This window comes from Hyalella azteca, unplaced genomic scaffold (genome assembly GCF_000764305.2).
Source record: "Hyalella azteca isolate HAZT.00-mixed unplaced genomic scaffold, Hazt_2.0.2 contig11277, whole genome shotgun sequence".
Lineage (NCBI taxonomy): Eukaryota > Metazoa > Arthropoda > Malacostraca > Amphipoda > Hyalellidae > Hyalella > Hyalella azteca.
Window position 1 is genome coordinate 211,593 of NW_025941278.1, and position 17,178 is coordinate 228,770.

The 17,178-nt window shown below is 38.4% G+C and overlaps 1 protein-coding gene across 2 annotated transcripts in view; it reads right to left on the reverse strand.

Moving 5' to 3' along the window:
• LOC108678806 (leucine zipper putative tumor suppressor 3) overlaps positions 1-15,928 on the reverse strand; it is a 37,654-nt gene extending 21,726 nt beyond the window's left edge. For both annotated transcript variants that reach the window (XM_018167289.1, XM_018167288.1), the window contains exons 1-2: positions 15,621-15,928; positions 82-1,096 (exon numbers count right to left, since the gene is read on the reverse strand). In XM_018167289.1, coding sequence (XP_018022778.1) covers positions 82-1,019 — 938 coding nt within the window. In that variant the 5' untranslated portion in view covers positions 1,020-1,096; positions 15,621-15,928. The remainder of the gene's footprint in view (positions 1-81; positions 1,097-15,620) is intronic.
• Between the last annotated feature and the right edge of the window lie 1,250 nt (positions 15,929-17,178).

Genomic DNA, 17,178 nt, shown 5'->3' on the forward strand with positions numbered 1-17,178 from the left:
GAACAAAGTTTACATATATTTTGAACTGAAACTATTTCATCAACGGTATATCTATTAGCAAAAAGTCATTACGTAACCCACCTTCTAGGTAGAGGTCGGAAAGGCTGGGCTCGGTTGGAAGTCATGCTCGGAGCTGTTGACATTGGTACGTATCTCTGGGAAGTAATCGGTCGCACAGCCGGATTACGAGACACAGGGGTGGATGAAGGAGTACACCGAGACTGAGAGGAGGTGGCAATATTCGTCGGAGAAGAACGGCATATGAGAGGAGTGTTAGAGGGTGTTGTTCGATTCGACTGAGGGTTGGTCGGTGTAGCACGAGATGATAGAGGTGTACTCGCAGTAGCCGTACGAGAAGTACAATTAGTGGGCGTATTGCGATTCGAAAGAGACGAAGTACCACTGTTAGGTGACGTCGAAACTCTTGGAGGCAGAGACTGATTCAAGTTATTGCTATTAATATTAGCTGTAGAAGACCTTGACGGTAGCTGAGGAGGGCTCAAATGGTTTGACCGACTCGTAGTGAAGGACTGGTTTGAAGGAACCATTCTTGCGTTTACAATAGGGTAGTTACTAGATGATCTTCCAGGCACATGACTACTATGAGAAGTAGATCTTTGCATTGGCGCTATGGTAGGTGTAGTGCGAGATATAGGGGTCGTTTTGGTATTGATAGGAGTCTTTGGAGAGAGCGAAGTGCGAGGTACTTGGGAGCCGCATCCATTGAGGTAAACTGAGCTAGTCACGTTGGACAGTTGTTTATTGGATGTAATATTCGTGATAGAATGTTTTTGTTGGAGAATTTTGTCATCATGAGGGGGTGATCGAGGTAATATTTTAATAGGCTGTAGTTTATGGTGAGGAAATGGCCTAGGGTGATTCATGTGTCGGGTGGGTGTAGGTGTAGGGGAATTGTCTGATTCTGAAGATCCCCTTGTGTCATTTCCGCTATCTGAACGCGACGCCATCGCTAATGCGACAGCTGATTTACCAAGCGGACCAAATTCAACAAATGACATGCATGAAGGAGCACCTCGACTATGCTAATACAAACGTCGGCAGAAGCAGATTCATATTTTCTAATCCACGGTTCAACCTGGAAAAAGAAAACATGAGAATCAGAAGGCATTCCGGTGGAAAAATAATATAAAAATTAAGTTCACACTCATCATTCATTTTGCTTAACCCTCTACCGCCTGACATGAGTAGCCAGAGCAACATTGTCACAAGCCTAGCCGAAAAGGATACCTTGCTTAGTGAGCGCAAAATGACTTGCACAGATGGTTGCCGCATCGTACGACAACTTTAAACTGTTCTCTTTTGCGTACAAACATAATAAGGTTATTACACTCACTGGTTTACTTATAATTTGAGTTGAAAGTTATGTTCCCGGATATTGACATACGGCGGTAGAGGGTTAAGTTCCACGTCTATGATTGCTAATCAAAACTCTTTCCTTGCACAAATTATAAAATCGCGCGCAACAAGAATAAAACTTTACTTCATGTCACGTTCATAAAATTACTCTGCACTAAATTATTATTCTCAAATGTAAAAAAGGGACGAAAAATAGCAATTTCACAATTTGACTCCTGAACCAATCTTGCTGGTATCCACGATCTAATTTAAAATAACTGCAACATAAGCATTTCCTACGATGCAAAAAGAAAAGATAGCAGCAGGCTGTCAATTTTCTTCCCTATCTATTCACTTCGTTTCGATAAAAACTATAACTCTGAAAGCTTCTTCAAGAGAAGGTATCCTAGGCATAAACACTTATAGCTGACCCAAGGTAACAGCAAATGACTTCGTTACGACGTCGCCGCTCATATCCGTGCGAAGAAAGAGAAACATAAGCTGCTTTCGAACGTCCTTTTGAGGAGCTTTGCCAGTCATTGTCGACATTTCTGCTACCTTCTCTAGACCAGCCTCCCTGAGAAGAAAAGATTCACGCCTCGCGAGAAATGACCCTTTTCCTCCCGACCCTGCCTCTCCTGCTTCCTTTGAAGACTGACGCTCGAAAACGGTCTCAAAACTTATGCATTCTTAGCACTACAAGGAAAATTATGCAGCGACAGCCAAACAAACAGTTGATATTAAATTAAATTTGGTACATAATTTAACATAAGTATCTTCAATATATATTCTAAATGAAATAGACAATTTGATATTGACATGGAACATTCATTGTTACCCGTGAAGCATTAACTGTGAAATTACCAAACTAAATCATCCAGAGAAAAGAAAGCCAATCGTTTATTAGACTTTTTGCTCTTGGATCAGATACGAGAAGCCCAGATGTGACGAGCGGTCTTTGTGCAGTCGTACGCGGTTATGAGATAAGATAGTTCGAGGTTAGTTATTATCCAATCCTACGTTATCAGACGGCACACAAGGGCGAGTGCGTGTAGCGGGGTAAGGTTTCAGACGTGAGCAGAGAAAGGCGCTGATTCCCTAATGTAGTTTTGTGGATATGGATAACCCACAACGCAGTATTCACCAAACATTACGAACCGATTAAAAGATATTTTGAATAGATTAAAAAGACTATAATATTTATTTTGGACTTTCAATACCGCTTAGCTGACATTTTCGTTCCAGATTGATTCATTCATCTCCAGAACACTGCAAATGACGACAGTAATATCGCACTACGTAGTACGTACGGGGGAGCCTGTGAGCAAATAAATTCCCCATCCGTAAGCCCTTCTTTAAAGTTAACGATATGGACGCACCATCAATGGAAATTCGCAATCATTTATTATACAGTTTACATATATTTGGTGTTTTTCAGATTTTTAAACAAGTAAACGCACGCCCGGTGAGAACACACTCAGAGTTAGAGGTTCCCATGAGGTCAAACTCACGGCACGAAGCGCGAGGTGCTGACCCACTTACTTCTAACAAAACACGCGCATTGAGCGAAACCCCAAAATAAAGAGAAACTTCCTTCACGGATAAAACGCGAAAATCGCATGTGTATGCCAACAAACCTATAAGGCTTTCGACGCATGCAAGATAAAAAAAATCCAATTTATAACCGGAAAATAACATCAACGGTTGAAGTTTATTGAGGTTAGGTTAGGTGAAGGATGTTAGGTTAAGGTGCAGTAGAAGTGGGCTAAGGTTCAAAGTTAGGTTGGCTGCAAACGTTAGGTTAGGTGCAAAGTAAGGTTAGGCACAAAATAAAGTTAAGTACAAAGTAAGATTAGGTAAAAAGGAAGGTTAGGTACACATTAAGGTTAGGTGCAAAGGCTAGGTTCGGTGCAAAATTTAGATTACGTGCAAAGAAACTGAAAATGTTAAAATCACACCAAGCTTCTTTTCGATCAATTGCAAGATGTAATTGTAATAGAACCACAAAATACTTTATTAAATTCCGATCGTTAAACCTCACCTCAACCGATTAGAGAACAAAAATTAAAAACAAGTAAATTAACTCACTGGGAAAACTTCACACTAGCTGTCAACTAAATATAACAACGTTGAAATTATTTGCTGTTTTGTTCAATCATTAAAATCTTCCATCCCCACAAGCAAACATTGCATTCGTTTTCGTTTGAAGCAACGGTGTAATTTATTTAAATCTAGTCGGTTTCATCCTCTTTTCACGACCGTCTTAGGGGTATTTATCAAAGTTTGTGGGTGTATTTGATGCGTGCGCAACTGTAGACAATTGCCAATTAACTTTTTAAACTAAACAACTTTCGAAAAAAATGTTTCTCCCTTGCAAACCCTGCCATGCAAAGTAAGGGAAACTCTTATCCAATCAAGAAGTTTCCCGTTCGACAAAGTCCATCCCGACCCAAACGGGATGAAGAGCGGGCGGGCAGCACGCAGAGTATCAAAGAACACTGCAGGACGGCCATGAACGGCACCTAACAAAGCCCTCAGTAACGGGAGGAGGGGATGAGAGCGTGGTCTGTGCACTGTACAGTGTACTATGTACTTTAGAGTACCTACACTACACAACTTGCGCGGAAATTCCACCAGCGTCGAACATTCGCTGCAGTGAGCGAGCGCGTATCACGTCACAGCGTTGCGAAACCATATGGTATCTGAATTTCAGGATTTGATAAGGGATTCGAAGATATGCCTAACGGACGCGTTCTCATGCGAAAAACATTAGAGGCTCATATGTATTTTCGTTGTGCCTCTCGTCAGCGTAGACTCACTCAGATGTGCACGAGTTTGGAGGTGTTGCCTCTTATTTACGTGGCTAAGTGTTCCATATTAAGGGTCATCTTTTTTAAGCGTTCATGTACCCTACTCCATTTTAATGGTTGCAAAGCCTTGGTTAACTTAATCCGATTGCATATTTATGTCGTCCAAGTCAATGGTTATCATACCTTCCATTTGAATGCTTATGTCTCAAATTTAAACGGTCATTATGCCTAAATTTGCGCATTTATGCTTGCTATGCGAATCGGGTTTTATAATAATCAATATTAATGTACGATATAATAATTTCATATCGTTGGCACGATATTAATGTGCGATAGGTAAAACTGCAGAGCAACGTACGACAGCACGATGCTCGACACGAAGTCCAGAGGCAGATATAGTGGGAAACTTTAAGATGAATTGAATGAATAATTTGAGAAAAATATACGGGAAAAAAAACTAACGAAATAATATAATTTTTTATCAGCAGTTAATAAATTGAGAAGAATATCATGATAATATTAACAAAATATCTGAGCGAAAATTTTTATGTGACTCAATAAATGTTAACCGGCTAAGTCGATATAAGAGCTGTTTGAGGAGGTGGGAAGCAAAATGTGACTCATCTGAATAAACTTTCTCCCCTGGTTATGCCCAGGTTCTTGGAATCCATTGCGAGGGTTACGCCTCCTGAATACATTTATTGCAATTGCAGATGCCACAAACTATGCAGCCACAACGCGATACAAACAATCTCACGAGCTGAGATCATTACATCGTTAATATTTTTAGCTGGGTTGTGCTATAGTTGCAAACACAATTTCACAATACAAAGTAAGATCAAAAACAATCCTTGCTAGGAAAATGTTCCAACCATTTTCTACATGGCTTATAGGTACAATGTAGGACTGTTACATTAGCTACAAGATGTAAAGCAGAGTTCAATAAAGACAACGATACGGAGTGGCGTTTGAGCTTAGCGCTTCCAACTCAAATAGCGCTCCTCTGATAGCAATATGAACCAAAGTAATCATTCAACGATGAGATAAAAGTAAAAAAATAATATTGTGCCAGTCACTTGCAGATATTTTTGCCGATGATGTTGGTTAAGAATACTCGAATTAATCTCGACGTAGATTTATACTAAATTCAACTTATGCCATATTTTTTCAAGCAGGAAACGACTCATATAAAAAACAATATCCTATTTGTGGGTGAAATGACAAAAAAATACCAATCCTACGTACATTGCGAGAGCTGCTGTCACTGATTTATCTCTTGATCTGATACACACAAGTCGCTAATTACCAGAGCCCAAATGACCACAGAGCCGAGCAGCGGATCTGCGACCAGAGAAAGCCCGCGCCTGATAGCGCTGCTGAGATGCTGCCGAGATACCGAGAGAAAGTCTCGCGTCGAGCGTGCGCAGAATATCGCAAGGAGCCCTGCGACCGACGGACTGCGTGCCCCTACCGAGCTGTCAATGCAAAAAATGCACCAAGACCTTTGCTGGTCATAGTCGAAGAACCGCAATGTAAGAATGCAGTGGCGCTTTGGAATACTTATGAAACATTTTCATGTTCATGTCAACTTCCTTTGTAGTAGTTTTGGATGTGATGAATATGTTGGAACAGTGACGGTAGAAAACCATGACCAATAAAATTTTTGCGCAAGTTTCGCAGTCGATGACAAAAAGTTTTATACGAGGGAATTGTGTATTGTGTTTTGAAGATTAAAAGAAATCAAAATGAAATCAGAAGAACGAAACCTTCAGCCTTCGATCGATTATCTGAAATAAACTCCTACAAATTGACCAAACATCTGTTAAATTTTTCAGAGTAAACACAGGTTCCGCTTCGTAAAAAAATAATGTTTTTCTTCCTGCAATTCACACAGCATTTTTCCTCGAGGAAACGATAAATTTGTCTCTCCAGTGAGGTCTCTAAGTACCGAGTGAGCCAGCCTCAGGGAACGTCAGTCACTTCAAAACACCCCCACGGGCACAAAAGATGGCAATGCTCAGATGTAGTGCATTTCTGTTGCAGATGGAAGGCATGTGCTTTCCTCGCAGCTGCTCCAACTTAAAGCCGTACAAAACACCTGCACTCAATCTCAATAAAAGAAATCGAATCGTTCATTCACTAAGAGCAGCTTGAAACTCAGACATTTTTTTTAGAGATTGAGTGTTAATTGCCGAATTTCAAGCCCAACTTTTACTTTATGTCTGATTTGTTTTCAATAAAAAGAAATAATATTCATTAATAATAGTATCTGAATTTGTATTGTAAGTAATCTTCTGACGGATGTAGGTAGTTAAACAGAATTTATTCCCAATTTGCCGTATTTTATTCTTCAATAATCGATCTTTCTGCTATTCATAAAGGCCTATGCATAACACAGTCATTTTACTGTATATCCGAAAACTAGAAGTCCCATCAATGTTATTTTTTATTGTGAACTCAACGTGCTCCCCACCAAGTCTCCACACATGACTAAATATGGTAGTCAATTGGGACGCTTGCGGCATATGGGTAAAAAGGCGAAATTTTACGTAAAACCTGGAACTCTGCGGCTTTGGAAGGTCGCACTCAATGAGGACCTTCAACACCAGTAGAATTAGAGAACTGAAGCAAATGCATGCATGTTGTATTCAATGGTGCACATGTATTTCCATTACGAGCTACAGGAGATTATATGTATCGAACTGTACCGTTTAAGCCGCTATGCAAATGCCAATTGTTCTTCGGCTAGAGTAGCGCCGAGTAAATTTAAGCACAACACTATAATATCATTATGCCGCACGACAATCAAGCTTCATCAGTTTGAAAGAAGATATTCACGATATGCCTATGATGCTCCACATCATAAGGTGAGCGACTTGCAAGTCGTTATTTTTTGCGGAGTGAAGCACAGCATAGGCGCTCGGTAACAGAATTAGAGGTTAGGTAGGAACAGGTTCTACAACTCTCAGCCAGCGAATGCGCCTGACTGACTGTGATCGAGGCTACGGCTTCATAAAAAGAAGATAAAATCAGCAAGATTCGGCGGAGAGATAAGAGGTCATTCGAGACTCAATCAGTGCAATCAGCTGTTTTGAGGAGGCTAAACCCGGCTCATAAAATGTTCCACTGAGCGTTTGAGACCTCATCCCGACAAAATTAGATGGCTGAAATTGAAACGTCGCATCTGGGGAAATTTGTGAGATATTTATATAAAACAAACTAAAAATATAAACTAAAGAAAAACATATACTAAAATAAGATCGTGCATCCGTTAAGCATCGCTCAATCATGTTTAATTGTACTGGGAGGAAAACAAATTCTGACTTTTTACAGAATTAAACAGCGTGGAATAATTGGAAATAATTATTCACTTAGATTAGCATTCAGTTATACATCCTACGGTAATTTCGATATGGGAGTGTACTGTTTCAAAGAAATATTCAAATCTTCAAAGAACTTTTCATCAATTTGTTGAACAAGATAGAATTGCTCATCAGCAACATCATCGTGGCCGACTCGATGTCGGGAGCGTCCTGCATACCATTTCAGTTCCCATCCACCAGGGGAATAAAAAGCCTTGAATTTTTATAGCTTATTGTTGCGGGCGTGAGAGAGACCGGAGGAATAGCATGATGAACCTCGTGAGAGATAAGGTCAAATGAGAGACACTTTTTGCCAATTCAAGGTTAAAACAAAATGGAACGAGGTCATTAACATCCGTTCCCAAATGTTATCTTCTTCCTATGATTAGAAAAGCTATTTACAACTCATTGTGCACATTAAGGTCTGTCATTTCAAAACCAAAATCTCCTTCTTTTATACAACAAATCAGATTTAATGAATAGATTGCTTATATATCGCTGATACTCATGAGTACCAAACAAGGAAAACAGGACTTATTCCGCTCAGCTGATTCTAGGTTCGGAGTTGAATCACTCGGGACGGGGTTACGCTCTGCGACAGTCAAATTTGATTGCTTTGACCTCAATTTCGCGAAACTTCGATTCATCAATTATATATACCTATATAATAATTTAGAAAACAAATAAATCCGTATCAGAACGTAATTACGCCTTAACTACTACATGTATATCCTCTATATGATAAACGATAAAATCTTTTATAGAAAATGTACCCAATTAAATCTTCCTATAATTATACTAATGAATTAAATGAACAAACACCAACCATCCAAACGAATTGCATAATTGTAGAGGAAAGATAGATTTTAGTTATAAAAACTAATTAACGTTAATTGAAAAAATATAACGATGGGACGCAAAATACGAGCACAGGGTAGAAATCTTAACCAGCATTTAACATGAAAAACAGTTTCATGATATTCGTAGGGGCAAAACGTGTATAAACAAATGTTCTCAGTTTCGAGCAGAATAATATTTTGTGAGTTAATTATTCTAAAAAAAATTTTTTTGCCTCAATACATCACTTAGCAAAAACGGGATAGCGATCATAAACCTGAGAGTCAGAAAAATAGCAATATTCATTAATTATTTAACATAATGTGAAACTAACATTGAACATCAAACTTATTTGAAATTGAATGTTCGACAATTAAAACTAATAATCAATTGGGGTTCAAAAAACGGTCCAAGTGTTGTTATCTAAACATCGAGCCGGCGAGTCCAACACGTAGATACAAGAAAGTCAAATGCAGCGGTCAAGTCGGATCGCCAAATCAAGTTGAGGGGAACGACCTTGCCTGAGGAGAACTACCCCGCGATACCAACTGTAACAGTGACACCTGTTATTCAGCTATGCCAGATATCGCGGTAGAATGATATAAATTGTGTCAATCTCCCTCATTGAAAGTAATAAATTTTACAACCGTTATTGTATTAATTATAGAGCCAATGTATCTTTTTTAACGCTAACATTCATATATATCCAAGTTAAAATATACGTTTAGCATTTCACAAAGGGATACTTAATTTTCGAAGGAGAAAACTTTCATTTGCACATTCTAATGGCTTCATTAACCGTAAGAAATAATAATACCTGAAGTCGACGTTGACAATTCCGTAACTACTGTGCACTCGAAGAAGAACCTGCACCACAGGTTCATTTCTTCCCCTTACATGCCAGGGCCTCGCCGCAAATAGAGAGTTGCTCCGTTAAAATAAATTGAATAGATTTTACGAGTTATGGGCAGAGGAAAAAAATCATTAATTATCAAACTAGGATGCAAAAGTTGGTCATTTATTGAAATAAACTGTATGCACACGACTAAAAAATTTTTCAGAAATTTTTTTTCGCCATGACGAATTTAGTTGTCAGAGTGATAAAAAAAATAAGTATTTTAGCTCTGCATAGTATAGCATTTGCAACAAAATTAAAAGAACTCGTAAGCAAGAAAAAAATAAAAGAGTTGAGCGCAACTGAGACTGTTTTGAGCGAAGATAATAGAATTCAAAAGTGAACAGAAACTCAAGAGTCGAGCTGTACGGACTGAGACGTTTTTAGAGTCAATAATTAGAACTACAGGTCCGGGTAAAAATGATGAGCGTTGGAGCGTCGGTCTCGGTACTATGCCTAATGAGAGGGCAGAGAGAAGGCGCCCTCGGTCGTCGCCTCCAGCTAGCAGCCATGCACTCCATTGCCCCTTGCCTCACTCAACCTTGGCAACTGCCGCCCCAAATCATGCAAAAAATCACAGAAAAAAACTTTGAACTGCGAGAAAAAATCAAATAGACGACCGAATAACGACGAAGCATTGAGTAAGAACTTAAAATCTCATCTTGCATAATTTAAGACCACAAACCACATATCAAAATAATATGAAAGTGGAACCACCATTTTAATTAATACAACATGCACCCCGATCCAATATACAAAAATCTGGTACCAAGAAACATCTAGAGAGAAAATAAATATGTTTAACCGAAAGGTTAAAGAATCAAGTGGTTTAACCTCAGCCTGTGTAAAGTTACTTCACAAGAAAAAACGAATGCAGTTAGACTTATTAAAAAAAACAATGCAAAAATTCTACAAAATAAACAACTAAATCACTTCTGAGGTGTTCAAGAGCACAACACCAACAAAGGGCACATAACTAAACAAGTCGGGAGCACGGCAAGTTTCTCAAGCATCGTACACTTGATCGCTATGTTCCAGATCATATCTTGATCAGGGTGGCGTTAGAGGTATAGAATGTTTATTTAGAGTAGCCGGACACAATGATTCAAAGGCTCACTTATATGCGTGTGTAATATTTACTTTAAAAATGCCGAAACACACATAGGTACATTTCTATGGAATGAAACATATGTGATTGGTTTTTACTTTTTATTGCTTTATAAAACAGATATATTCAATTAACATAAATAGGATTTTATGCATAAATTTAAAAGACATAAAAAAGTTTCAAAAATGAAAACGTTCATGCAAGAACTTTTCATCGTATCCACGACAACGGCCTCACCATCAGGTATCCAGTGAGCCAAAAACCCCAAACAGAAACGCAGTAAAAAAACTTGGATCTTACAAAATATGCAAAAGAGATCCGCACAACGAATATGGCAATACGCACCTCACGCTCTCAGCTTCCTGAGAAGTGCACACCATCAATGAAGAATAAAGAGCTTCTTGAGAGCGCGCAGCAGCTCGGTATCGTTGGAGCAACAAGCCTGGTGCGTGCATGAGAACTCGTGTAATATTAACGGAAACCAAGTACTCGGTATCTCAACTTTGTGGTTGTTGGCGCATTTTCTCATTTATGGAAAAAATGCACTATTGAGCTCGCCACTAATGTGCTGTCCGTCCGTCTGTCTGCCCGTCCGTGACTTCACGTTTTCGTCGACGAGAAAATGCGCTCTCTGTCACTCACTGCAGTAAGTAATGAGTTAGGTATGTTTTTATTTTGGCAGCAAAAATCTTGAGTTCATTGATGTCGAAATCAGTAAATACGTGACTTGATCATTCTGAATTGCATGGGATCTTCGTGGATAAGGAAATTAATTAAGCACATACAAGTCAATGCTGAAGTTTAATGAAGTCATTTTCATTATTATTATAATTGACAATTGAGGATATTTGTCAATGAAAGCAAACTTTAGAGATTATATAAGTAATATGTTATAAAATGTCATCTCCAAATGTTATTAGGTCGACAAATTCTTTCAAGAACTTGCAGTTCTGAAAAAAGCAATAAACCATTATTAACTACATTCTAGCATACGAGACTATCGGCACAATTAAATGTATACCAAGCCTCGTGAACCAGTGAGGAGCTCATGTCATCTAAGCAAAGAACTCAACCTGAAACAAGAGTTGAGTAGAGTGAAACAACACACAATCAAACGAGCAGCTGTGCACACACCCGCAACTACAAGCCTTGCGTGCACCTCGTGGGCTCTCCTGATACTCAGCTGCATTAAACGAAAAGCGTTATTCATTAAGACTTGGATACATTTTAATCGGAGCTGTGATGGCAAAAGAATTTCAATGTAAAAAGTGTTTAGTCATTTTAGGATTTTAGAATGAGTTTTGTTATGACTTTAAAAAGTGAAGTCGGCACAACAGATATTATTCTTTATTTATTTTATTCTTTTTTTTTTATTTCAGATATTATTCTTTAGCTTTAGATAAATTTTAATCAGAGCCATGATACCATAAAAACCTAATGTTAAATAAGTTCCGTCATTTTAGGATTCCAGAATGACTTCTACTAGGATTTTAGAATATAAGATCAGCATAAACAGATACTGTTTAATTTAAAATATAATAAGAATAAATAAAAGCACCAGATTTCTAAGTTAACATGATAGGAATATAAAGTAATTTGTACATGGATACAAAGACGTGTCTCGATAGCTGATATCTTCGATTTGAAAAGGATTTCGATTTAACGTGAATCCTTGTTCACAAATATTTTGTGAACAAGGTGTAATATAATTCCTAATGGACACGCAGCCAAGACGCAAGCGGTCAAACTTAGAGACGACACCAGAATAAATGGTTTAAAAAACAGAGCTTCATACGATGCCGAATATGGTTGCATTTGTAGGAACCTAATATATATAGTCAGGCGGCAAAGTACGCAAGCCGCCATCGGTCACATTAAAGAACTCGAGCTAATGGTAAAATCAGGCGTGGTATCACACGGTTGCGACGGAAGAGCACGGCTCAAACTCGTGTATAAGCCGGACTAACCAGGCAGGCCCGGACAGCATTACAGAACGAAGCAGACAACCGCAACACCGGATACACACAGCCGGACGCCCTCCCCTCACCTCACGTATACGTGATCCAGGAGCCTTTACGAGCATGATACATACGTACGTACGCATGTAGAAGAAGCCTTGGTTAGAAAGACAGAATACAGAGTGATAACACACTAGCCGTGAAGAAATCATTAGTAGTTAATGTTACAGAATATTGTCGAGGTAATTACGGTCGATCCATAATAAGTTTGAATGAATTCCCTTGAAATGGATCAGAGAATTATCCATTCTCTGAGTTCAATCTCAACTGGAAGTATCTGTCATGACTTATACCTAAAGTGGATCAGAAAATTTAGTTGAAAGAAATAATGAAATTTCGTAATAACGGATGATTCGCGAAATTAAAATAACGTCTCACCAAAACCATGCCATAAAACTATGCGTACTAGAATAAAAGGAATAAATTATAGAAAAAAAGCGATGTTTGAGCAAATACGACAAATGATCGTCACGAAGACCCTCGACTTTCATCATACGCACCACGTTTATGGCGATCGAATTTTTGAAAAGAAGTGGACTTTGTTTGAGAAGTTCCAGTGGACTAGCGAGCTCGTTCAATGGGTTTCGTGCCGACCGGCACAGTTATGCTCACTGAAAGCGGCACCGAACATACAAGCCCAGATTCGCTTTGGTTTTCAAACGAATCTGCTGAATCATAGCCGAGTACGGCATATGGCGCGGCACTGCTCGGCCATGGAAAATTGGTTTTTGAAAGCCGAGAAAATTAGCCACGAAGGTATAAAGCCGCGAGGCAAATTTCCATGTATCCACAAATTTGTGTCAAATGATGTAAAGATAAGTTCATTCATACGAGTCATATTTTAACGGTACATAGTTGACGGATTGTATTCGTTTCATCGAAACGGCAATACATCGACAGCTAAAAGATATGAACGATCTTTCCACTTGAGAATACTCTCGAAATTAATACTTTTTTACAGAGAAGAGAATCGTAGATTTTTTAAAGCAATTACAAGCTGAATGTTAGTTTATCTTGCACGGACCGCAATCCGTAAATTTCACACGACTACTTTCATGCGCAACGCGATGCATGTCACATGCATGTAGTCGTGCAGCAGAACTGCACTGCGCACGACATGAACCTGCACCACAACATTCGTTCCGTTTCCGCAGGTCGTGTGAGCAGCACGTCGCGGCTTCCCACTGCGCGGCCTGCGAGTAAGCGACGGTGTTTCCCACACCTACTCATGAGTGTGCATCACTAATCCCGGAGCTTTCAAGTAAGCTTAATGAAACTTGAGTTCACTTACACTTAAAACTTAACGCGACTCAAGGTCACCTAAACTTAACATGACTCAAGTGCACTTGAACTTAACGCGACTCAAATTCACTTAAACTTACGCTATTCGAGTTCACTCGAACAGCGACTTAAGCTCACTTGAACGTAAGGCTACTCAAACTTGAAGTTCACTTGAACTCAACGCGACTCAAGTTCACTCAAACTCAACGCGACTCAAGTGCATTTAAACTTACAGCGACTCACGTGCACTTTAACTTTAATTAAAATCAACGTTTAAGCCATGTCTGTTGTACGGGTTACTTAGAAACATGTGGATGTGGAGCACCAACAAGTAAACACAATTCTTCTTTTTTTTCAATTAAAATAATTTACAGCAGTGATCATCAACGAGTCTTTCGGCATATAATCTTGCAAAAGGAGGCCGAAAAATTCATATACTTTGAGTTATAATGAAGCGAAAATATTAAGATTTTGAGCTTTTAATTTCGGTCAATTAAATACTTTAGCAACATAGTAACGAGCAAGCTAGACAATCTCAATGGTGTCGCTCACATATTTTCTTCTTTTAGTACGACCAAAAAACCTAACCGAGTTTTCAGGGAGATGACCATGCCAATAAAATTAAAGTTTTATTTAAAAAAACGAGATTGGGGGGGTCCAGAGTCACAGAAATCTAAGAAAAAACCTGCCAGACTACACTAGGCGAAACCCGCCTAACTGGCCCTAAGCTAATGTCAGTAAATTGACAAATAATTACTGGTCTTCTTTATCTCTAGCATCACCTCGCAGATGTTTTCGAGCATCATCGGTCTTTGTCCATATCGAGCCATTTGCAGCACGATTTCAGCTTCCTAAAAGGCAAAGAGTGGAGTCGGGTTTTCGTAACCTTATAAAATTCCCGGACGACACTTGGTATTACTAGCCTGGAACATTACATAAACCTCATAAAGTCAATAGTAACTCTGCAAGACTTTCTATTTTCGTTAATCACGATATCGATTACCTTTTTTAACAGATCAGCGATTTTCTCGGTCGTAAAAACTGCTTCCAAATGATGTGAAAGCATGACAAATAGTTAAAATTATATGTAAACCAGATTTTTCAAAGCAGGAGCTAATAGATGGTAAATTTGAATGATATTAAAAAATTAATTTTAAATGCATTCAGTAAAATTTTCACTGGGCACAAGAGAGTCATGGACGTTAATAAATTGCGCAACCGTCATGAAGCTTCTGAGTATTATAATATTTAAATTATTCTTCAATTTTCACAATGATTGAGGACACAGTATAATTTGCCTAGCTGTTATTTAACGAGTTCAAGGACAGTTATTAGCATAGTGTTGAAGTGACTTTTTTTAGACTCTTCCTCAAATTCAATTTAGAGTCGTATAAAGTATAAGTAGACTAGCAAAGTATCATGGATACCACTTACCAGCATTATCATATCATACAATTTGTTTAAATCTGGAGTAGATGAGAAACTTAAAAATGAACTGATTCTAAAAAATCTCTGCTTTGACACTATATTTATAGGAAATCTAAATCTACTTCAATTAATGACCGTCGATGGCGTAGTAGTCGTGACAGAAAAATTAGGTATGTCAGTAATAATGTCACCAGCAGCAGTAAGAAACGACGTACCGTAGGTGTCATATCAATCATCGGTTTGAACAGAATATAAAATTTCTAGTAACATGAATACCGATTTAGAATAATTTTTTACCAATAAGGTAAAAAATTATTCCTGATAAGTATTGAATCATTTCAGTAGGTATATGAGGCAATGAGGGAAGTTGAAGTGTAGGAAATAAGCCTTTAAGGGTGGCGTTATCATTCAGGATTATGTTCAACTTTCAATTTCAATTCAATTATAGTTACCAAATTTGTACGAGGTGGGAATCTAGAAATAGATATTAAATTGCAGTAATTCCATTATCAATATTATACTCACCCTAATTAGGAGACTTCATCATGGTTGAGAAAAAAAATTCACATCAATCTGAATATGAGAATTGAGTTCAATCTTATTTCATGCGAACAGTCTATATAAATGATCAAAAAAGGAACATGGATATTACAAAATTCACTGCACATTAATCTATCCTGTCCCTGAATCACGTCATGTGTGGAGAAACACGGAGCGTTGTTTCGATTACTCCATAGTCAAGTTCATCTGTACCCAAGTAGACTACCTAGAACAGCTGAATCAACGAGCGACCTGAGCATACAATACAGATCTGCCGCCAACCTCACTCTGCAACGCCTGTAACGAAACTGAGCAATTGTGAGCGATTTGTAAGGACTATGGAGTGAAGTTTCTTCCACTGGGAACGATGATCTGCTTTTTTAAAATACGACTTGATTTACGGAGAATGCCATTGGAAACGCTCTTAATTAACAATGATGCAGCAGTTACTGCGATTTTATTTCCATCACGAGCCTAAATATAAAAAGAAATGCTGATTCAACTATTTAAACATCATCTGTTTATGTAGCAGCTGGACCGACCAGCAGACAGCGATGGGAAGCTACCAGAGCTCGCCATTTAGTTAAATTGGAGCTTCATGTTGAGTTTTAAATGATTTAAATTCGACTATTTGATTGGCAGAAACTGTGTTATTGATAGTTTTAATTCACATTTCAATAATGATGGTATTGAACAATTTTAGAGATTGCTTTTGTTAGATAAAAGTCGAATAAAATCTGACAATTTTAGCATCAGCTGACTGAAGCTAACAGGTGAACGGCACGAGCTAGGCGCTCAGGGGTTCAGGGGGCGAACAAGGCATCCTAAACTGCAAACTCACTGTTAAGCTGTGGCATACACTCATCAGTCGGAGGATCAGCAATCATGCTGATAAGCATCACTAGCACCATCAATTTGCCGATGTAGGAGCCAAAGAAGGAAAGCTACATGACGTGATCTTTGCAGAAAAATATGAGTTTCATGGCATTTAAATACCATTTTGAAGGGTTGGTTTTCGAAGTTCAATTAGTATATACTAGGGGTAACGGTCAACCAAAAATTTGCCTTCCATTCTATATCATATTAGTAGTGAAAAAACTTTAATCCATTGTAAATGAGTATGAAAACTGAATATTCCTTAAAGACGAATTTTCGTTTGAACGGAATGAAGGAATCATTCAATGCAACGAATGGGCATGAGACCCAAAAAGCGTTCGCCCATTAATCAAACGTTAAATATTCATTATTTATGCTCGGCTAACTAGATCTAATCCTATTTTCTTCGTTTAAGTTTACAACGAACGAAGAATTTCGTTAGTGCTCATTTGATATTTACATGGATTCTGTCTCCAGAGAAACAGGATATCGACAAGATAAAGGGAACACGAAAGGTTAAGCGATAAAGATCTTTCGCATGCATGGCTAATCGGAATTCTGTGTAATATTATCTATCTCATCAAAATTTCGTTCTCACTTCTGATGGTGGGTTTACTTTCGGTCCTGTCTTACTGAGTATGAAAAATAATGCTCTCAAATAATACTG